The sequence below is a fragment of the Natator depressus genome, chromosome 28 (assembly GCF_965152275.1).
Source record: "Natator depressus isolate rNatDep1 chromosome 28, rNatDep2.hap1, whole genome shotgun sequence".
Classification (NCBI taxonomy): Eukaryota; Metazoa; Chordata; order Testudines; family Cheloniidae; genus Natator; species Natator depressus.
This window is the reverse complement of record NC_134261.1, coordinates 2,538,478-2,560,197: the sequence shown is the minus strand read 5'-3', so window position 1 is coordinate 2,560,197 and position 21,720 is coordinate 2,538,478. Positions and strand designations below refer to the sequence as shown.

At 62.3% G+C, this 21,720-nt stretch overlaps 1 protein-coding gene across 11 annotated transcripts in view; it reads right to left on the bottom strand.

The window, feature by feature from the left end:
• Positions 1-1,956: 1,956 nt before the first annotated feature.
• The window catches only part of CHD3 (chromodomain helicase DNA binding protein 3), a 58,967-nt gene continuing 39,203 nt past the window's right edge, over positions 1,957-21,720 (bottom strand). For 6 of the 11 annotated variants that reach the window (XM_074941218.1, XM_074941221.1, XM_074941219.1 and 3 more), the window contains exons 17-41: positions 21,415-21,552; positions 20,979-21,100; positions 20,212-20,385; positions 19,718-19,859; positions 18,855-18,986; positions 18,229-18,346; positions 17,638-17,762; positions 16,224-16,455; positions 15,525-15,691; positions 15,264-15,441; positions 12,191-12,256; positions 11,155-11,240; positions 10,309-10,442; positions 9,500-9,644; positions 8,778-8,943; positions 8,150-8,265; positions 7,396-7,549; positions 7,020-7,124; positions 6,499-6,639; positions 6,202-6,310; positions 5,337-5,469; positions 4,712-4,907; positions 3,016-3,179; positions 2,375-2,492; positions 1,957-2,147 (exon numbers count right to left, since the gene is read on the bottom strand). In XM_074941218.1, coding sequence (XP_074797319.1) covers positions 2,044-2,147; positions 2,375-2,492; positions 3,016-3,179; positions 4,712-4,907; positions 5,337-5,469; positions 6,202-6,310; positions 6,499-6,639; positions 7,020-7,124; positions 7,396-7,549; positions 8,150-8,265; positions 8,778-8,943; positions 9,500-9,644; positions 10,309-10,442; positions 11,155-11,240; positions 12,191-12,256; positions 15,264-15,441; positions 15,525-15,691; positions 16,224-16,455; positions 17,638-17,762; positions 18,229-18,346; positions 18,855-18,986; positions 19,718-19,859; positions 20,212-20,385; positions 20,979-21,100; positions 21,415-21,552 — 3,465 coding nt within the window. In that variant the 3' untranslated portion in view covers positions 1,957-2,043. The remainder of the gene's footprint in view (positions 2,148-2,374; positions 2,493-3,015; positions 3,180-4,711; positions 4,908-5,336; positions 5,470-6,201; positions 6,311-6,498; positions 6,640-7,019; positions 7,125-7,395; positions 7,550-8,149; positions 8,266-8,777; positions 8,944-9,499; positions 9,645-10,308; positions 10,443-11,154; positions 11,241-12,190; positions 12,257-15,263; positions 15,442-15,524; positions 15,692-16,223; positions 16,456-17,637; positions 17,763-18,228; positions 18,347-18,854; positions 18,987-19,717; positions 19,860-20,211; positions 20,386-20,978; positions 21,101-21,414; positions 21,553-21,720) is intronic. The other 5 variants (XM_074941226.1, XM_074941225.1, XM_074941229.1 and 2 more) reach the window with 2 other exon arrangements.

Below are 21,720 nucleotides of genomic sequence, written 5' to 3'. Positions count from 1 at the left end.
CAGCTCCCGATTGGCAGAGAGGGCAGCGGCGCTGGGCTCGAACCCAGGGCCTGCCTGCGGGCATCTCCTGCGCTGCTTTAATAAGGGGGGGCTGGGGCTGTTGTAGGGCCCAGGCTGGGACCTGGCCCCATTGCCCCCCAGCAATAAACCAGGCGCGGAGCCCAGGCCATGACGTCCGTGTTCTCTGTGGGGCGGGGGTCGCTCCCCTGGGAATGGGCCGGAACTAACCTTGCCTCAGTTTCCCCACCTGGCTCTTTCTTTCCAGCCAAGCCCCCCTGGAGCAGAGATGTGGGGCCCGGGGGGGGGGTTCTTCCCACCCCGCTAGCAACTCATGGTTCCTAGCAGGGGCCCCCCCTTCCCCAAGGGAATGAGGCCCCCCAAATCCAGCACCCAGGGGGCTGCTTCCCTTCATTTCCCCCAGGTCTGCCTGGCATGGGGCCACAGCCAGCCCCCATGCTCTAACCCACCAGCCCGCCCCCCACTCCCCTCCCAGAGCCAGGGAGAGAACCCAGGGGTCCTGGCTCCCAGGACCCCCTGCTTTGGCGAGGTGGTCCTGCCTTTCTGCTCCAGTTTACACCAGGGTTTCGTGGCTGCCCCGTTTCCTCAGGGCTGGCAGCAGGGCCCGGTCTGGGGCTCGCCCCTGCTTCAGATTTATACCGGCGCCTCACTGAGGCCCCTGCAACGCCCCCCTCGACTTGGGGGCCTCAGGCACGTTGGGTGAGAGCAGCCCCGTGGTCCCGGACCCCCACCTGTGACCGCTTTGAGTCCTGCCCGGTTTGCCACGATGGGGCCTGCGGCTGCTGCCCCGTCACTGGCCCTTCCCGGCTACTGCGGGATCAGTTCGGACCAGCCGGGTTTGCCAGGACAGGCCGTGGCGGGAAATGGTCACTGGGTGCCACAGCAAGACTGGTGACATGGGGCAGGGGAGAGAAATGGGTGTGGAGGAGTGGCGAGGGGGGGCTGGACAGATGGGGGGGTGCAGGGAGAGACGGGGCCGTGTGGGGGTAGAGGGTTGTGTGGGGACGGATAGACAGAGACAGGTAGACGGACAGACAGGGTGCCGGGGAACGGCTACGTGGGCGGACAGGCAGGCGCGTGGGGATGGATAGGGGTGTGGGGGCGGACAGGCGGACGCATGGGGATGGAGGAACGGACAGGCGGGCACATGGGGTTGGACAGGCGGGCACGTGGGGATGGACAGGGGTGTGGGGGCGGACAGGTGGGCGCACGGGGATGGAGGCATGGACAGGCGGGCACATGGGGTTGGACAGGCGGGCACGTGGGGACAAGTGGGCATGTGGGGACAGGCAGGCGCATGGGGTTGGACAGGCGGACGTGCAGACGGGGACAGGCGGACGGGGACAGGCGGACGTGCAGGGGGGACAGGCGGACGGGGACAGGCGGACGTGCAGGGACAGGCGTGCAGCCGTGCCAAGAGGAGCAGCGGGCTGTGGTGGTCTTTGGGGAGGGGCTTCCCGCTGTGGGGGCACGGGGCCCTGCCCCACTGTGGGGCTAGGGAGACCCCCGCCCCCCACAAACACAGCCGGAGGCAGGGTCATGTAGCCAAGGAAACGGTGCCTTTATTCCGCGCGGTTTAAACAAGAAGTGATGCGAACTGCCGACAATCCGGAGTGACTCCTGGCGCGCCCCCAGCCACCCCGCCCCCCTCCAGCCAGACTGCAGCGAGGTAGAACTGCCCCCCTGCCCCGCTTTGGGATGGGGGGCGACCTTCCCAGGCCGGGGGGGCCGCCCCCACAGTGGGGTGCCGAGGGGAGGGCCTGGGGGGCTGGCGGGGGGCACCCCATACAGTATGTGTGTATATATATATATATATATTCATATTTATAGAGTAGCCGGCAGGGCGGGGGTCCCAGGACTGGACCCCCCCGTCACCCACCCAGGCTACGTACCCTCCCCCCGGGGGGGGGGAAGCAGGGTCCCGTCTGGACAGAGCGGGGGTGGGGCCGGTATCATGCCCCCCCCGGGGGAAAGAGAGAGAGAGGAAGGGGGCTGCCCCTGCCCGCGGGAAGGGAGGGGTCCCCGTCAGTCGTCGATACAGATCACCTCGCCGGCCCGGGGCTCTTTCTTCTCCAGGGGGTCAGCGTCCCGTTCCCTCTTCACCAGCACCGGGGGGCCATTGGTGGCGGCTGTGGTGAAGAGGGGGGAGTGGGGTGAGAAGAGAGAAACCCACCAGCCCCCGCTCCCTGCCCAGAGCCGGGGAGAGAACCCAGGAGTCCTGGCTCCCAGCGCCCCCTGCTGTAACCCACCAGCCCCTGCTCCCTGCCCAGAGCCGGGGAGAGAACCCAGGAGTCCTGGCTCCCAGCTGCTCCCCCCCACTCCGCCCCCACAATGCCCTGGACCTGCGGGTGCTGACCTGTGATGAAGGACCCAGCTGGCATCTGGCTGTAGTTGGCGCCCGCCGTGGGCAGGGCTCCGGCGCTGAAGGAACCCCCGAAGCTCTGGGGGGTGGCGTATGGGCCCGGTGGGAAGGCCTGGAAGAGAAGGCGGGGGGGGAAGGGGCAGTGAGCTCTCCAGGCCCATGGGGGGTGGATCAGGGTGTTATGGGGCCTGCAGGGCCGGGGCCTAGGCCCCCCAGTTATTACAAGGCCCATGGGGGTAAGGCCAAGCCCCCCCAGGCATTATGGGGCCTGTGGGGGCAGGGCTAAGCCCCCCCCAGGTATTATGGGGTGTGTGGGAGTGGGGCCAAGCCCCCCAGTAGTTCCAAGGCCCACGGGGGGCGGGGCCAACCCCCCCAGGTGTTACCGGGGCCCGCGGGGGCGGGGCCAAGCCCCCCCAGGCGTTTCCGGGGCCTGCGGGGGGCAGGGCCAAGCCCCCCCAGGCGTTACCGGGCCCCGCGGGGGGCAGGGCCAAGCCCCCCCAGGCGTTACCGGGGCCCGCGGGGGTGGGGCCAAGCCCCCCCCAGGCGTTACCGGGGCCCGCGGGGGCAGGGCCAAGCCCCCCCCCAGGCGTTACCGGGGCCCGCGGGGGCAGGGCCAAGCCCCCCCCAGGCGTTACCGGGGCGGTCTGCGTCTCGTTGCCCTTGTTGGCCAGGCGGCTAAGGATGCTGCGCTCGGACATCTGGAGGCGGGCGGCGATGGGCGGGATGCGGGACAGCGTGGCCGGCAGGCGCGTCACATCGGCCTTCATGTCGCTCAGCAGCTCCTCCAGCTGGTTGAGCACTGGGGCGCGGAGAGACAGAGAGAGGGGGAGAGGCGTCAGGCGGGGCGCGGGGGCCTGGCCGGCTGCCCGGCGGGGGCCCCGCCCCACCAGGGCCGAGCCAGCCGGGGTGCCAGAGGCAGAGGAGGGCCCTGCCCCGTCTCCCCCAACCTCCGTGTCAGGTCGGCTCAGCCCGGAGACCATCGAGTGGGGAGGGACATTACTCTGGAGTAATTACATTACTCAGGGGGATGAATACTCCAGAGATAGTCGGGGGGATACTCAGGGGGATGAATACTCCAGAGAGACTTGGGGGATACTCAGAGAGATGAAAACTCCAGATACTCAAGTGCTACTCGGGGGGATGAATACACCAGAGATACTCAAGTGCTACTCGGGGGGATGAATACACCAGAGATACTCAAGTGATACTCGGGGGTGGGGGCGTGAATTCACCAGAGATACTTGGGGGAAGAATACACCAGAGCTACTCGAGTGGTGATACTCAGATGGATGAATACACCAGAGATACTCAAGTGACACTCGTGGGGATGAATACATCAGAGATACTCAAGTGATACTCGGGGGTGAGGGCGTGAATTCACCAGAGATACTTGGGGGAAGAATACACCAGAGCTACTCGAGTGGTGATACTCAGATGGATGAATACACCAGAGATACTCAAGTGATACTCAGGGGGATGAATATGCTGGAGATACTCGAGTGATACTTAAATACACCGTGACACTCGGGGAGAATTACACTAGAGATACTCAGCGGGGACCGCTGTACCAGAGTTACTCAAGAGGATGAATACACCGGAGATACTCACATGATACTTGGGACGGGAATACACCAGAGATACCCATCAGGTGTGGGGGGGTGTGATGGTGAAGTAATGCACCAGAGATACGCAGGAGGTGAAGTACACCAGAGACACTCACATGATACTCAGGGTTAGGAAGGGAGGTGAAATACACCAGAGATACTCACATGATACTCGGGGAGAAATACACAAGTGATACCCAAGAGATACTCAAAGGATACTCAAGAGATACACCCGCGATACTCAGCAGATGCTCAGGGCACACACCAGCGATACTCAGGGCATACACCAACAATGCTCAGCAGATACTCAGGGCATACACCAGCGATACTCACGCACACATCAGCGATACTCAGCAGATACTTGGAGGATAGTCATCAGTTACGCTAGAGATACTCCAGGCATACCCATCGATATTTGGGGGATACACTGGAATACTTAGCTGATACTCGGGTGATACCCCAGAAATTCTTAGCCAATGCTTGGGGGGATACTCAGCAGAGGTTTGGGGAATTACTCAGCAGATACACAAAGAGATACTCAGAGGATACACCAGAGATACTCAGAGGATACACCAGAGATACACAGAGCAGGATTAAGGAGACAACCGAACACAGCGGCATTTCTGATCACAACCCCACTTTAATGATTCAGAGAGCACGGTACAGAGGATGCTTTGACGTTACAGACACCGTCCTCTCCGCGCCCGCCTGCCCGCCCTCCTCTTACCCTTGTGAAGGACGGCGTTGGCAGGCTTGTTGCCAGCCAGGGACTCCTTGGACAAGTGCTGGTGGCTCTCGGCCAGACACTCGACCTCGGCAAAGCGGGTGTTGAGCGCCATGGCCGGGTGGCTGGGGTCCTGGGTCATGTTCAGGTAGGCGGCTCGGCGCAGCTGCTCCTCGATCACCAGTGCCTGCTCCAGGAGCTGCGGGGAAGGGGGCAGGAGAGCTGGCTGAGCCACCTGCAACCCGCAGGGGCACAGGGCTCACGGACTGTCACCAGCCCCCCTGCCCTGACTGTCTACACCCCACTCCCCTCCCGGTGCCGGGAGAGAACCCAGACGTCCTGTCTCCCAGCATCCCTGCTCTAACCCACCAGCCCCCATGCCCTCCCACAGCTGGGGAGAGAACCCAGGAGTCCTGGCTCCCCACCTCCCCTCCTCTGACCACTAGCCCCCACTCCCTTCCCAGAGCCGGGGAGAGAACCCAGGAGTCCTTAGTTAGGATTCTCCTCTCCCAAGGGCATTGTGACCCCGCTGTTAAGAGCGGTCCTGGGCCCTGCCTCCCGCCCCCTTCCCACCCGCCCAGCCCCGCTGACTCAGGGGTTGGGGGGGGTCCCCACTTCCCACTCCTACCTTGAATCTCCTGGCCAGGAACTTGTTCTTCATCTCCAGGAAATTCCCCTTGTTGGCCTCGGTTTTGAAGGGCTCGTTGATGATGGTGAACTGGGTGTCGTTCTGGATGTCCTGCCAGCGGGCGTAGCCGTGCCTGCGCGGGGCCGGGGGCGCTAAGGATCCTGCCGGGCGGCGGACGGGGGCTGCCCCCTTTGCCTCTCCCTCCCACTCCCAACCAGACGCCCTCACAGGAGGGGACAGGGCTCGGGGACGCTCCGGAGAACCCATCGGGAATGGGGTGGTGCCAGGGAAGCTTGGGTCGGCAGCTCTCCGGGCGGGAGGAGACCTGGCAGGTTGGGTAACTGGTTCAAAACAACCAGGCTCTCTGGAACTTGCGGGTATCAATCCGGCACTGGGGCATTAAGTAGCATCCTGTGGCTGGGAGTTCCACAGGGAAATAGGTTTTTGGGATCAGTGATATCCTATCCAGTGGCGGGGAGTTCCACAGAGAAATTGCGTTTTGGGGATTGGTGATATCCAAGGCAGGGAGTTCCATGGGGAAACTGGTTTTTGGGATCTGTAATATTCAATGGCAGGGAGTTCCACCGGGAAATTGGGTTTGGGGATCAGTAATATCCAGTGGCGGGGAGTTCCACATGGAAACGTTTTTTGGGATCAGTAATATCCAGTGGTGGGGAGTTCCACCGGGAAATTGGGTTTTGGGATCGGTGATATCCCACCGCTGGGGAGTGTGGGGGGGAAACTGCGTGCTGGGATCGGTAACACCCCACAGCTGGGGGGAATTGCGCACTGGGATGGATTAGACACTTTGAAATTGGAGGGATCAGATTCCCCGTCCCTGGAGCCAGGCCGCGGTGAAGGATACAGAACGATGCCAGCCAGCAGCCAGTAGTCCTGGCGCCGGTGCCAGATCTCATTCAGCTTCCCGGAGGAGATGGCCGCCCGCTCCTCGTTCTGCCACAGCGTGTGCAGCTCTGCGGAGGAAAGGGGCAGGGGGGGAGAAGGCGGGTGGCGTGAGATCCGCGGGCGTGCCCACACCATCCAGACGCCCCCTTCCCAACCGAGATCAGGGCCCCGTCGCCTCACAGACTGTCCCCCTCTCCCCACTCTCTGCGCCCGCTCTTCAGACACTAGCCCCGGCACACCAGGGGCGGCCTCTCACCCGTGAAGCCGCCATCCGCGATGTTGAACATGAACCGGGGCTTGTCGGCCTTGTCCTCCTTCCGCCCGTTGGCCTTGCTCTCCTCCTTGATGCTGCCTGCCTTAGGCTCCTTGCCAGCTTCCTTCTCCACCTTCACCTCTTCTGCAAGCACAAGGGCCACCATTAGGGGTCAGAGTCAACATCCCCAGTTGCTATGCACACAGACAGACAGACAGCTCAGGCCCAGACGTTGCCCCTCACCCCTCCACCCCGCCGTGGCTGTGTGAAAGAGCTAATAAGGGCGGCCTTTTCAATATCCATCATTAGGGTCCAGAGTTAACACCCCAACAGAGCTGCACAGGGGCAGTTCACACCGCTCTTAGCGCCGATCGCTGCCCCTCACGCACAATGTCAGAAGCTCTCCAGGCTCCCAGAGTCGCCCCGCGGTGAAACCACGGACAAAGCCGCGCGGAAGGAAACCCTTCTCGCATCCTGAACCCAGGTCCCCGCCCTTTCAGGCCTGTGAATCCCCCGCAAGTTACCTTTCTTCACCTCCGGCCCCTCCCCGTCCCCCTTCTCCTTGGGCTCATCGGTGTCAGCAGGTCTCTCCTCGGCCTTCTCTGCCGCTGGCTCTTCCGGCCCGGCACCTGGAACCAGACAGCACCGAGACCCGTGAGCCACGATCAGCCAGGTGCTGGGACAAGTTCGGGACGGAGGCCCCGGGTTAGGACCCGTCTTGGCCACCTCCCCGTGCAAGTCCCAGCACCTCCCCCAGCCTCAGTTTCCCCATCTATCAGACAGGTAGAGTACTGGGTCTCCATCCGTCCCTATAGACACTCTCCATCCATCCACCCCATAGCCACTATATATCCTTCCCCATATAGGCCCACTGACCCCAATGAAGAGACCGGGCGTTACCTGACTTCTCCTTCTCCTCCTTGACCGAGGGCTCTGCCTCCGGCTCCTTCTCCCCCAGCCCCATGGGCTCGTCCTCGTCCGCTTTCTTGGCTGCCTCCGGCTCGCTCTTCTCCCCGGGGGAGGTGGTGGGCGTTGGATGCTCCAGAGCAGGCCCCTGAGGGGGAGAGGACACGGGTTCGAGGAGGCGGATGTGCCGGGGGAGCGGCCAAATCCCCAGGCCCTGCGCCACATCCCAGGGGCCATCTCGCAGGAGGGAGCTGGCCTGGCGAGGCCGCAGCCTGCTCATGTCCGGGCAGCCGTTTGTCTGCCCCAGAACGAGGGGCAGGATTATCACCCCCGCGCTGCACAGGTGGGGAAACTGAGTCTCAGAGGGAGGTACCAAGCCCAGCACCTCCCTGGATTTTAGTCCCATCTCCAGCCACGGGGGAATTATCCCACGAAATCAGGGACCTGCCCGCTGGCCAACTGGCTCTTCGGGGCCGTCTCTGGGGTGGGGAGAAGCCACAAGGTCTTGGTGTCGCCCCCCTGCATGGAACAAGGGAAAACGTGCAAATCTCGAAAGTACCCGAGCCCGGTAGTGGCGAGGCACGGGCAGATGGGCAGCGGAGCGTGGAGATCAGCCCAGAGCAAGGCCCTGTGCCGTTGTTACCAAAGTTCAGCCCCAGACCGCGGCCTCAGTTTCCCTTTGGGTCTCTGGGTGGGCTGGGAAGTGCCCGGGTCTGCCCCGGCTGCCTGCCAGGCCCCGAGCGCCTACCTCCGTCTCCGTCCGCTCGCCACTCTTCAGCTCCTTCTCCGGCTCCTTGCTCTCCGGCTCCTCCTTCTCGGCCAGCGGCCCCGTCCCGTCCCCGCGCTCGCTGGGGGCTGGCGTGGCTATGAGGAGACCAGCATCAACTGGGCAGTGCCAGCCTCCCGGGTGGGGCCAGGGGACCCTGCGGCGGGGAGAGGCCCCAGGCTCCTCCCCTTCCCTCCTCTGTGATAGGATGAGGCCCCAGGCTCCTCCCCCTCCCTCCTCTGTGATAGGGTGAGGCCCCGGGCTCCTCCCCTTCCCACCTCCACGATAGGATGAGGCCCCAGCCTCCTTCTCTGTGATAGGGTGAGGCCCCCACTCCTCCCCTTCCCTCCTCTGCAATAGGATGAGGCCCCTGGCTCCTCCCCTTCCCTTCTTTGTGATAGGATGAGGCCCAGGCTCCTCCCCCTCCCTCTTCTGTGATAGGGTGAGGTCCCAGGCTCCTCCCCTGTGATAGGGTGAGGCCCCAGGCTCCTCCCTCCCCGCCGTGATAGGGTGAGGCCCCGTCCACCCCCCCGCCCGTGTGGGTGAGATTCCCGGGCTGCGGCCCAGCGGGGCGGTACCGGGATCCGGCCCCCGTGGGGCCAGGCCCCACCTGGCTTGGAGGTGCAGGGCGTGTTGGTGCAGCTGGGCTCGGGGGTGGTGGTGGAGGTCTTGATGGTTGGCGAGGAGGCGCGGGACGACCGCTTGGAGTCGGCGCTGGGGTCAGGCATCAGCTCGGGCATGCTCCACCGCCCGTTGATGTGCTCGAATTCCTGCACCTGCGGGGTGGGTGGGGAGCAGACGGCACTGCATCAGTCCCACACGCCCCCCGCCCAACCCTAACCCAGACCCCCACCCCCGCCCAAGATCAGGCCCCTCCCACCATCATCCTAGAGAGTGCAATCAACTCCTCTGCCCCAAATGAAATCGGGGAACCTGTCAGTGGGAAAAAAGCCCCTGCCTCAGAGAGCTCACAGTTTAAATAGACAAGAAGGGAAACTGAGGCACAGTACTGGGTGGGGGGGCTGGCGGAAGGTCAGTGGCTATTCACTAGATCGTGCTGTCTCGGGCCTTTCCCACCCCCTGTGCAAGCTCCCCCCACCCCCACTCCGGGATCAGCTTCACTAGACGCAGCTCAGGCCTCCTCCCTGGGAGGCTGCTCAGCCCACACCCCGGATCCTCTCCCGGCGTCTCCAGCGGCGGCTGCTCGCCGACGCTCCAGAGCTGTCGAGCTCCTTCCCGCAGGCCAGGGACGGACCGACAGACGCGCCTCCCACCCGCACTCCTCAGCCCAGGCCCCCGCCCCCCGCAACCCCCCCGCCCCCGGCAACACACCTTCTTCTTCACCAGCGACATGACACCGATGCGCGTCAGGACCTGCTGCCGGGACAGCCCCTCCCTGGGCACGCCGTCGGCAAAGGTCTCCGAGCCATCCGCCCCGGGCTCGCACAGGTGCCTCATGAAGAGGGAGACATAGGCCCTGCCGGGGGGGAGTGGAGAGACCAGGAGCTGAGAGCCACGAAGCCCCCCCACTTGGCAAGAACAGCCCCCCACATGAGCTGAAGGGGAATCCCCTCTGGCTGGCTGCTAGCAACATGCGGGGGCTAGGACACACGCCAGCGGGGGGCAGTGCCCCCATCCGGCGGGCCCACGGGACAGGGGAGCCCCAAAATCACCGGCATCAGGATGCCAGCCGCGCCGCACGCTCTCCCCACTCTCTCGAACGCCCACCAGCTGCCATCAGAACCAACTTCTCATCCCGCCCTGCATCGGGGCGCCCCGCGGGGAGCCTGTGCGGCGGGCCGGCTCGGGGTGGGGGGCACAGCCACAGCTCAGGCATGTCCCCCCCGGTTTGCCCCAGCACAGCCGCCCCCCACGAGGGGGTGATCTCCGTCTGCGCGAGGGAGGGGGCAGCGCCTTCCCACGCCCACTCCAGGAAAGCAGACGGCTGGCAGCGCAATGGGGCACTCAGATGAGTAAGAACCGTCATCACGTGGCAAGGGGGCACGGGCAGCATCCGTGGACTGGGGGGGGCCCTGCTTGCCCTCCCTCCCCGGGACCCAGAGAGGCTGGGGGAATCGGGGAGCAGGGTCTCCCCGGCCTGGCGAGCCCTCCCCAGGCCGGCACCCTGCGTCTACACCTACTTGAACTCCTTCTCTGTCTTGCCTCGCAGGTCCCGGACCAGCCACTGGGTGGTGAAGGCGTCCTGGGGGGGCATCCCCCAGCGCATGACGGCGTTCAGGAAGGCCTTGCGCTGGCGTGTGTTGAACCCCAACACCTGGCGGCAAAGGCGGGTGAGAGAGAGACCCCCAGAGCCCTCCCCAGGCAGCTCCCCACCCTCCGCGGGCCCCCCAGCGCCCTCCCCGGGCAGCTCCCCGCCCCCTGCGGGCCCCCCAGCGCCCTCCCCGGGCAGCTCCCCGCCCTCCGCGGGCCCCCCAGCGCCCTCCCCGGGCAGCTCCCCGCCCTCCGCGGGCCCCCCAGCGCCCTCCCCGGGCAGCTCCCCGCCCTCCGCGGGCCCCCCAGCGCCCTCCCCGGGCAGCTCCCCGCCCTCCCCGGGCCTCCCAGCGCCCTCTCCGGGCCTCCCAGCGCCCTCCCCGGGCAGCTCCCCGCCCCCTGCGGGCCCCCCAGCGCTCTCCCCGGGCAGCTCCCCACCCTCCGCGGGCCCCCCCAGCGCCCTCCCCGGGCCCCCCAGCGCCCTCCCCGGGCAGCTCCCCACCCCCTGCGGGCCCCCCAGCGCCCAAGTGCCCGCGGGGCCCACTGCTGAGAGATGAGGCCCTGCTTAGCAGAGCCAGAGTTCACCTGCTCCCCCCTCCCAGAGCCAGGAGAGAGCCCAGGAGTCCTGGCTCCCAGCCCCCCGCTCCCCTCCCAGAGCCGGGGAGAGAACCCAGGAGTCCTGGCTCCAGCCCCCCTGCTCTAACCCACCAGCCCTGACTCCCCTCCCAGAGCCGGGAGAGAACCCAGGCGTCCTCGCTCCCAGGACAGCATCTCACCTCGATGTTGCCCCCGACTCGGGCCAGCAGTGGTGGCAAAGGTTTGTCTTTCTCGTTGCGGAGCTGGCGTTTGGACTGGCGCCGTCCTGCGTGGGCGGAAGGAGACGCGATGAAGTGTCCCTGCCCGCCAAGCCAGAGGCCAGAGCCCCTGCCCCGGGGACCGGGAACGGAGCGGGGGGCTTGGCGCGGGGGCCGAGTGCCAAGCGCTGGCTGCACGGACCCCACCCCGTCAACCATCCCGAAGTTGGTTCCCACTATGCCAGGCACTGCACAGACCCAGCCCCTAAAACCAGGGCCCCACCTGCCCCCCCGGACCTGGGCCCCCCCAGTCACACTAGGCGCGAGATCTAGCAGCAGTGGTCAAAGTACACCTCCAATGCTGGGCCCGGAGCTTCCCGCCCGGCCTGGGTCTGTCTACATTACAGCCACGACACCGGCCGTATCTGGTAACGCCGACAGACCATGCTCGTTAACCGCGTTTCCGAGCTCTTCCGCTAGAAAGAAGAGTGTCTTTTCCGCCCGTGTGATCACGTCCGCGCAAACGCTTTCCAAGCCCAAAAGATACAACCTTCCGGCTTGGCTCATCCCACGCCGGACGCTTTCGATTGGCCACGTTTGTTTGGTTTTTTCCCCCCGCTGCTTGCCAGTGGGCAAAAAAACGAAATTCGCCCCGATACCTTGGTGTGCAGGTCTAGCTCCTACTACTCTATCTGAATCAAAACGAAAGGATTTAGGCACGCTGATTTCATCAATGTCACCAGCTCTCCTTTCTTACGTGCTAACTACATCCCGCGTAACACGGTTCTCATCCTTGAAGGAGCGGAGCAAGTTTCAACAAACGGGAGACAACGGACGGGATCTCATTCTTTCGTACGTTCTTTTCCGCCCCCCACCCCAAAATTGTCACGCCTGCAAAATTTCTGGGAATTTGACATTCCTAAGCAAGGCTTAAATGGGCCTAGCCCTGGGACAGGGTCTGATGTTTCCCCCCCCCAACTGACACAGAGCGGTTGTACCCCCAAACCCGGGCCCTCACCTTCCGGCCTCTCGTCGAAGTCTTCATCTTCCTCTTCCGATCCCACCGAGTACTCGGACTGATTGTCTGAAATAGCATCACGGCAGTTTGTAACCGGAAGCGGACTCTCGCTCATTAGCCCCACTCCGGAGCCAGGGTGGGGGGGCACGCAGGAATCCCAGCACAGATTCCTCCTTCTGATCCTCACTGCACTGCGGCTTGCTAATTTGCCCCCCACATCACAGTATGGCTCCGGCTTAAAAATGAAGAAGCCGGCTCCTTCACATCCGAAGATACCCAGATGGCAGGGAGGGGGAATCGCAGACTGAGTGGCTCACGGCGCCGGGACACGTCCTGACCCCCAACCCACACGAGCCATTTTTCCCTTCTCTCCCAAAGTCAAAATTCCAAAAGTTCCCACGAGATGGGAATTCGAGAACTTTTTGTTTAGGACACATCAAAATGACCTTCCTGATGTGATGTTGAAACATTCGAAAGTATGATACAGATCTCGATCCATGTGAAATATTTCACACACACACACGCACACGCACCAAGTCTTGCATATTGAATATACTATAGAAAGTATTATAAAGAATATAAAATATTCACAACGGTATATGTTAAATGTAAAGTGTTATGGAAAATATTAACTTATATTTATATACTGATTATATTTAAAATGCTCTAGATAATATAAACTATTAAATATAAAAAAGTATACTATAAAATATTATGTTTTATTTATTGTCATGATTTTCATTTTACTATAAAATATTTACTATTAAACTATACAGAAATGAAATAAAGAACTATTAAAATAGATAAATGTATACTTTAATAGTTCCTATCTGATTTCTTTATAATACTTTATAACTTTATAGTAAAATAGATAAATATATATTGAATAGTTAATATTATATTTAATGTATAATATAAAATTTTGATATATATGTTAATAGTTAATACTTTGTATTATATTTAAAGTAGATATAAAGATAAAATCTGTATCTATTGTAATAGGTAATACTCTGTATTATTTTTAAAGTATAATAGAAAATCTTAAATATAATTTATTAATCTAAATTATAAAAATATTTTAATAAAATAGAAAATTTTATATATATATTTATTCTAATTGTATTTATATTATATTTAAAGTATAATAAAATATTATCTGTTATACTTTAAATATAATATAAATATTAAAATAAATATTAAATTTTAATTAAAATGTATATTTTAATAGTTAATATTTTATATTAGAGATCATATTTAAATATCAAGTATATATAGAGAAAAACTTAACTGTTAATATATGGATAAAATTGAAAGTTGAATATTATCAACTATAATATATAAAGTATTATATAAATACAAAATATTATATATAAAAATAATATGAAAATTAAAAGTTTAAGTGTTTAATAATTAAAAGTCAAAAGGAGCTATAAAGAGGGAACGAAGCTCAATGAGAAAGTCGAAATGACATGAACTGAGACCCCCTCCATGTTGATTCAAATCATTTTGAAATTTTCCCGTTGAAATCGACGCCTTCCCACGAGACATTTTGGTTTAGACAAAACAGTGTTTTCCGGGCAGAAAACTGCTAGGTTGACTGTTTTCTGATTGGTTCTCATTAAAGACCTGCACAGGGAGAGCCATGAACTGATAGGCCTGGAGAGGCCAATCTGATGATCGGATCTGACTTCGGGTGTGGCACAGACCAATTACACCCAGGAATCCCTGCACCCAGCCCATATCTTGTGGGGGAGTGTGACGAAGTGGGACTGTTCTTAATGTTTCCTCTGAATATTGTGGGGGTGCCTCAGTTTCTCCTAGGGCAGTTCTTAAGTATCTAGGGGGTGGGATGGGGGTGTATGATCATTGCAGAGCCCTAGAGGGCAGGTGTGTGCAGGGGTCTGGACACAGAGAATGGCCGACACCCTGTTTCCTGGCCACTGATGGACTTGGCCCTTCCCCCCTGAAAGGTGAGAGCTAAAGGGTTGGAGAACAAAGGAATCAGGTGCCCTCCTGGCCCGGGAAAGGGACAAAACCCAGAGGAGGGGGGGATGGAGAGAGTTTCAGTTTGGGGCTGGCTGGGACATGGAGTGAAGGGCAGACGGGGTTGTCAGACCCAGGAAGGGGGAAGCCGGGTGAGCTGTGTGTCCTGCAGACAGGCTGCTCGCAGAAAGGAGACTGCCCCAGAGTCCTGCCTGGCTTCGTAGGGAGCAGTTCCGGAGCATCGCCCGGGGACTCCGTGACAGGGAGCTAGCGTGGATCTTATTGCGGATCCACCACCTGTGGGGGAAGCTGTTGCCCCTGGCGGTGAGAAATCTGCATCCTATCTCCAGGCTGCAGGTACCTGCCTCCAACCCCAGCCGCTCGACTTAATGCGCCCTATTTCCCTCTCCACGTGGAGATTACGTTACTTCTTCTCCGTCTCGGCAGGCAGATTTCCATCCGCTTTGAGGGTCAGCAGCAATTTCACGCAGGACGGGTTATTAACCCCAGTTATTAATCCTGTAGCTCTTAGCAGCAGCTCTCAAGGAGGTCGGCAGCATTATGCGGAAACTGAGGCACAGGGCGGGGCCTTGCTCAAGGTCGGCCGGTAGGCCGCTGGCGAAGCCAGGAACAGAACCCAGGACGTCCCAGCCCAAAACTGTACCCCCTAGGATACACCACATCCAGTTACACCCAGCACCTATTCTCCCGTCAATCCCGGAAACCAGAGCTCACTACTATTGTGGGTCTAAGGCGGAAGGCGTAACAAGGGTGAGGTGTGTTTGTACCGAAAAGGACACCACCCCAATCCCCCCGGACCCCCATCTGCGCCACACACTCGTTTTCTCCCCCACTCGCCCCAGCGTCGCTGAGCGGGAATAACAGCCCCTGCCGCCGGGCGGATGCAAATTCCCCCTCTCAGCCGCGGGATACAGGAGAGGACCCCGTAACAGCAGCTCCGGCTGGCCCTGCCCTGTCTCCAGTCCTGCCCCACAGCCTCCTGCCAGCCCAGCCCTGCCCCCCTCAGCTCTGCCAGGGCCCCTGGCTCCCGGCCCTGCCCGCCCAAGGGCGGGGGCCGACGGGTGCTGACCTTGGTCCTCCTGTGCGGCATCGTTGTAGTTGACCTGTTTCCGGACCCGTTTGCCCTTCCCCAGGTTCCGGGCCAGGTCCTCCTGCTGCTGCTCGTAGTGATGGCGCAGGAGTTTCTCCCAGTAGTCGGGGTCCACGTTCTCCTCCTGCTTAATGATCTCCCGCTCGATCTCCTCGATCTGCCAAGGCAGGCCGGGGGTGAGGGGCTGGGCCGGGCCGGGCCGGCGCCCCCCGCTCCAGCCCCGGGCTCCCCCCGACTCACCTTGTCCTCCTCCCGCACCACGTACTGCGCCACCTTGAAGGAGCTGAGATACTCGTTCATGTTCTGCACGTCGGCATCGTCGGTGGCGTCCTGGTTGCGGTCGAGCAGCCGGGCGATGGCCTCGTTGTCGTAGTGGATCACGCTGCTGTCCTCTTCCTTGTTCTCCCCTGGGGGGGGGCAGACCCACGTCAGGGCGGGGGCCCCTCAAGCCCCACCCGCGGCCCCCGCAGGGAGGCTGTAGCCAGGGGGCGAGTCTGGGGGCAACAAGGGCTGTGGGGCTCCCCTCCCCCCCACTGGGTGGTCCAGGCTCCGCGCCCCCTGGGATCGCAGGGCCCCCGTCCCTCAGCCTGGCTTCCTCCCCACCCCAATCAGCGCCCCCTACAGCCCAGGCTCCTCCAAGTCCTGCCCCCCTCCCGCCACCCAGCTGGCCCCCTCTGAGCTCCGCCCCACCAGCCCCTCCCCCACCCCCCACCGCCTCCGAGCCCCACGCCCATCTCTCACCCCACACAACCCAAGCCAGCCACCCCATCCTTTACCTCCTATCCCCCAACCCCCTCCCCAGGCAGCCCCACCCTTATCCCTCACCCCCCACCCCAGCCATCCCCTACCCTACCTCTATACCCCCACACCCTCCCCAGCCATACCCTCCCCCGCCAAGCCCCACTCCTGTCCTCCCCACCCTGCCGAGCCACCCCTCACCCTCGTTCTCATCCTTGAAGAGCTCCTCGGTGCCAAATTTCAGGATGTCGTCCAGCTCCTGCTTGGACATGCTGCCGGCCTTGGAGCCCAGCCCCGGGCGCACCACCAGGTGGGTCAGCATCATCTTCCGCTTGGCCACCTGCGTGATCCGCTCCTCCACCGAGGCCCGCGTCACGAACCGGTAGATCATCACCTTGTTGGCCTGGCCGATGCGGTGAGCCCGGCTGAAGGCCTGCGGGGCCGGACAGGTGGGCGTGGGGTGAGATGCAGGGGTGCCGGTCCGTTTTCCCGTCCGCCTCCCTATCCACCCACCCAACCCACACGCCCGCCCATCTCCCGGTCTGCCTGACAACCATCCGCCTGTCCCACCCACCTGCCTCCCTGTCCGCCAACCATCCATCCATCCGCCCAACCCACCCGCCCGCCTCCCCAGCCGCCCAACCACCTGCCCGCCTTCCTATCCGTCTGCCCATCCACCCACCCGACCCACCCGCTCAATCGCCCATCCACCCAACCCACCCGCCCGCCTCCCCGTTCGCCCATCCATCCATCAGCCTGCCTCCCCACCCTCCCATCTCCCCGTCCGCCTGACCCACCCACCCGCCCGCTTCCCCGTCCACCCATTGGCCTGCCTCCCTGCCCAACTCACCCGCCCCTCCCACCTGCCCATCTCCCCGTCCGTCCGACCCACCCACCCGCTTCCCCATCCGCCCAACCCACCCACCTGCCTCCCCGTCTGCCCATCCATCCATCGGCCTGGCTCCCCGCCCACCTCCCCGTCCGCCCAACCCACCCACCCACCCACCCATCTCCTGGTCTGCCTGACAACCATCCGCCTGACCCACCCGCCTGCCTCCCTGTCCTCCCAACCATCCATCCATCCGCCCAACCCACCCGCCCACCTCCCTGCCTGCCCATCCCCCACCCCGACCCACCTGCCTGCCCATCCGTTCGTCTGACCCACCCTCCCAGGGACGCCGGCCTATGGCTCCCTCCCTCCCCGTGACCTGGATCCACCCAACCCAACCCATGAGAGGCATAGATCTACCTACCCCATCCTCCGGGGCAGCTCTCTGCCTGAGTCGATCCACCCGAGACACGGAGTCCCCTCCGGCTCTATCTCCCCACCCACCCTGCCCCAGGGGCACCTCTCTGGCCAGCCAACTGTTTCCCAGATTCCCCTTCACGGCGCCCCCCAAGAGAAGGGCCAGACCCCTGACGGGGGTAAAGTGGCGAGGTTCCATAGGTGGTCACAGAGCTATTCCGGAACCAGAGATGCAACCTGGGGCTCAGGAAGAAGGAGCCAGGTGGGTCCTCCGGGCCTGGGTCTCCTCAGCAGCCATCCTGGGCAAGGGGAATCCTTGCCTGCCCCCCAGCCGCTCGCCCTGGGGGCGTGGCGCCGCGGGGGACTCACCTGAATGTCGTTGTGGGGGTTCCAGTCCGAATCGAAGATGACCACCGTGTCTGCGGTGGCCAGGTTGATGCCCAAACCCCCGGCCCGGGTCGAGAGCAGGAAGCAGAACTGCTGGGCCCCGGGAGCTGGGGGAGAGATCGCACGGGTCACCCGGGGGAAATCCCAGCCTCCCCGCATGGGCAAGAACCGCCCCCCCACCCCCATCTGGAACCATCAAAGCTCTTGTTGTCTGGGACCATGACCCTGGGCACTGGTGGGACTGGGGCAGAGGGGGCCAGGTTGGAATCTCCTCCCTGACGAGAGCAGGACACTAACGAACCAAACTGGCCGCAGCTGCCAACGCAGGTCTCTGCTACAGCTGACTTCCCCCGACTCGCCACAGGGGGGCTCTCGCCGGCCCGGGCCCGGGCTGCGGGGATCATGGGGCCCAGGCCGGAGGCGTCAACTCGCAACGTCACTGTCGCTCGGCACCACCTCCCTGGGCAGCACCTGGCGCGATGGGCCCCCGATCTCGGTCAGGGGGTCTGGGCAGGGCCCGGCGCGACGAGGCCCCAATCTCGGTCAGGGGGGTCTGGGCAGGAAGATTTGTACCGTTGAATCTGTCAATGGCTTCCTGCCGCAACGTCCCAGTGATCCCGCCGTCAATCCGCTCGTACTTGTAGCCTTCGTAGTCCAGGAAATCCTCCAGCAGGTCCAGCATTTTCGTCATCTGAGCGTTCAGGGGAGATGAGGGTGGTCAATGCTGGGCTCCGAAAACAGGGATCCCTCGCCGGGCACTGAGATGCAGCCACCTCTGGGGCGGGGCGGCTAGTTACCCAGGGACCCCTCACCCGGCGCTGAGATGTGGCCACCTCTGGGGCAGGGCAGTTGGTTACTCAGGGACCCCTCGCCCGGGGCTGAGATGCAGCCACCTCTGGGGTGGGGCAGCCCCTATGTAACCACCCCTGGCCGTGCAGGAGTTTCAGACGGGACACGAGGGAGGCTGCTGTATCCGTCTGAGAGGGGATCCATCGGGCAGGATGGAATTGCCCAGGGCCGGAACGCCCCAGGACGCCTGGGTTTGCGCCCTCCGAAGCCTGGGGGGGTGGTGGTTAATGACCCTGAGGCATTTGGGCGTCAGAGGAAAGACACCACGTACGTGTCACCCGCACGAGGCTGCGAATTAACACACAGGCCCCGGCCGACGCCACCCGCGCCGGTCCCTCTGCCCGCCTCACCTGAGAGAAGATCAGCACCCGATGGCCCTGCTCCTTCAGCTTCCGCAGCATCTTCTGTAACAGCATCAGCTTGCCGGAGGATTTGATCAGGGCGCCGCCCTCATAGGCACCGCTGGGCAGCTTGGGGGATTCCTGGCGAGGCCAAGACGGCAGCCGTTCAGCTCCGAAAACGCCCCCGTCCCGCCCAGGCGGGGCCGGGGCTGATTCCGGGCACTGCTAAGGGGAGATCTTAGGGACGGATCCCAGAGGAGGGCGGGTAATGGGACGGCGCCCAGCCCCAAATCCTCAGCCACAATGAAACAGCCCCGCCGGAAACCCCACGGCTTCCCTCCCCACGACGGCTAACGCCTTACGCTACTCGACGGTGATTCTCCGCGTCCCTCTCCCAGCCCCGACAACTCGTCTCCATCGCCCCCAACGAAAGATTTTCCCTCCCCCACCGTGTCGGTTTTTAAATCAAATTCACTCGTTTTCCGCCCCCCTGCCCCCAGGCCACTCCAGCTAATCTTCCCGTCATTCAGTCAATGCTCGGCACCAAAACGCCGCAGACGTTGTAAAATCCTTTCCAACATTTTAAAAAAATGTTTCCATTTTGATACGTTTCTTTCAAAGGATTCTTTCCGGACCAAAATCGATGCGAAGTCGTAGAATGCGTCGGTGGGGCCTAATCTGCATATAAAGCTCCACCCAGCTTCACTGACTCCGCCTCCTGGGTCCAAGCCCTTCCCTTCCGGGATGAACCATGGTCTGCCTGACACCCCCCCACACACCCCTTGGACGGGCAGGATGTATCAACGCGCCCACACCCTCTGGGGTACACCGGGGTCTCCCCAGACTCCTCCCCCGGGACGGGCGGGACGTACCATCGCAGCCACAGGGAAGAGGTAGGGGTGGTTACAGCACTTCTTGAGGTCCATCATGATGTTGAGCAAGGAGACCTGGTTGCCGCCACCCCGGGAGTTCAGGGCCTCGAAGTTGCGGGTCAGGATGTATTTGTAGTACTTCCTGAGCAGGGAGCGGGAGGGAGGGTGAGGCTGGGCCCTGCCACTGCCCCGGAGCCTGCTCCCCAGCAGTGTGGAAGGGAAGGGAGTCCTGGCTCCCAGCCCCCCTGCTCTGACCACTAGACCGCTCCCAGAGCCGGGGAGAGAACCCAGGAGTCCTGGCTCCCAGCCCCTGCTCTCACCACGTACCCCAACACGCTCACACAGTGCCAGGCAGGGAACGGCTCTCCAATCCCATCCACACCACATCCTATGCCCCTATCTCCAATGCCCGCCACTGAGCCCCCCGCCGCACTCCCTGCCCCACCGCGCCCCCCGAGCGCCGCCCTAACCCTCCCCCGGACAGAGGCGGTTACTTCTGCATGGGGCTCAGCTCCACGCGCACGATCAGCTCCGTCTTGGCTGGCATGTTCTTGAAGACGTCGGCCTTGAGGCGCCGCAGCATGTGAGGGCCGAGCAGGTCGTGCAGCTTCTTGATCTGGTCCTCCTTGGAGATGTCGGCAAACTCCTCCAGGAAGCCCTCCAGGTTACTGCGGGGACAGGCGGACGGGGCCGGGTTAGCCTGGGCCCCTCCGCCCCGGCAGCGTTGCCAGCCTCCCTCGCCGGGCCCGGGCCAACCTCCCGGCATGCAGCACCGCCCCATGCCGAGCCCCGCCAGCCCCTGCCCTGCAGCACGACACCCCTCTGGTGTCCCCGGCCCTATCCTGCTTCGCTAGGGGGACTGGACCCAAGGGGCCTGGGGTCTCGTATCCCCAGCAGAGCACGCCACCGACCCTTGCTGCGCTGCCACGGGTGTGAGGTCCCATACTCCTAGGGGTTGTGAGGCGTGACTTTCCTACGCCCTCCATGTCAAACCAAGCCAACCAAGGTGGGGTGATGCCCAGGCAAGATGGAGGAAAATCGGGGTGGGAGGGGTCTCCTTGAAGGTGGGGGGCACAGGGTGCATGTGCCAGGAAGGAGGGTGGAGTGAAATTCCCAGCGCGAGCCCGTGTCCCAGCTCCCTTAAGGGCCCCAGGGGGTCAGGGAGGGGGATCTCCCAGCACGAAGCCATGTCCTGGCTCCCTGCGGGGCCCCAGGGAGTCAGGGCAGGGGTCTTGTGTGGGGTAGCGGGGGGCTGACGTACTTGAAGCGCTCCGGCGTGAGGAAGTTGAGCAGGTGGAACAGCTCCTCCAGGTTGTTCTGCAGCGGCGTCCCCGTCAGCAGCAGCTTGTGGTCAATCTTGTAACCGTTCAGCACCCTGAAGAACTGGGAGGGGCGCGGGGCCTGTCAGAGGCTTGCAGCCCCCACCCCACCCCTCCAGACACCAGTGGGGGCAGCCCAAGGGTGCTGTGCAGGGAGCTCAGAGAGCTTGGCAAGCCAGCAGAGAAAGAGCTGAAGCCCCCAGCCCCCACTGCCCTCCCAGAGCCAGGGATAGAACCCAGGAGTCCTGGCTTCCAGCCCCCCGCTCTAACCACCAGCCCTTGCTCCCCTCCTGCAGCCAGGGAGAGAACCCAGGAGTCCTGGCTCCCAGCCCCCCTGCTCTAGCCCCCCAGCCCCCACTCCCTGCCCCATGCCGGTACCTTGGACTGGTTGTTCTTCAGTCGATGAGCCTCGTCCACCACCAGGCAGGCCCAGCGGATGGAGCCCAGCGCCGCCTGGTCGATGGTGACCAGCTCGTAGGACGTGAGCAGTACGTGGAACTTCACCTGAGCTTCCCTCTGCGGGGAAAGGCCGGGCTGGGTGAGCGGGTGGAGCAGCAGCCGGGCCGGGACCCCCGCCGGGGATGAGCCCTGGCGGCTAACGAGCCGGGAACCCCGAGCCACGGGCAGCCCCATCAGTAATCCCCAGCCCCGCTCACACCCTGCGCCTCCCCGGCCCAGCCTCAG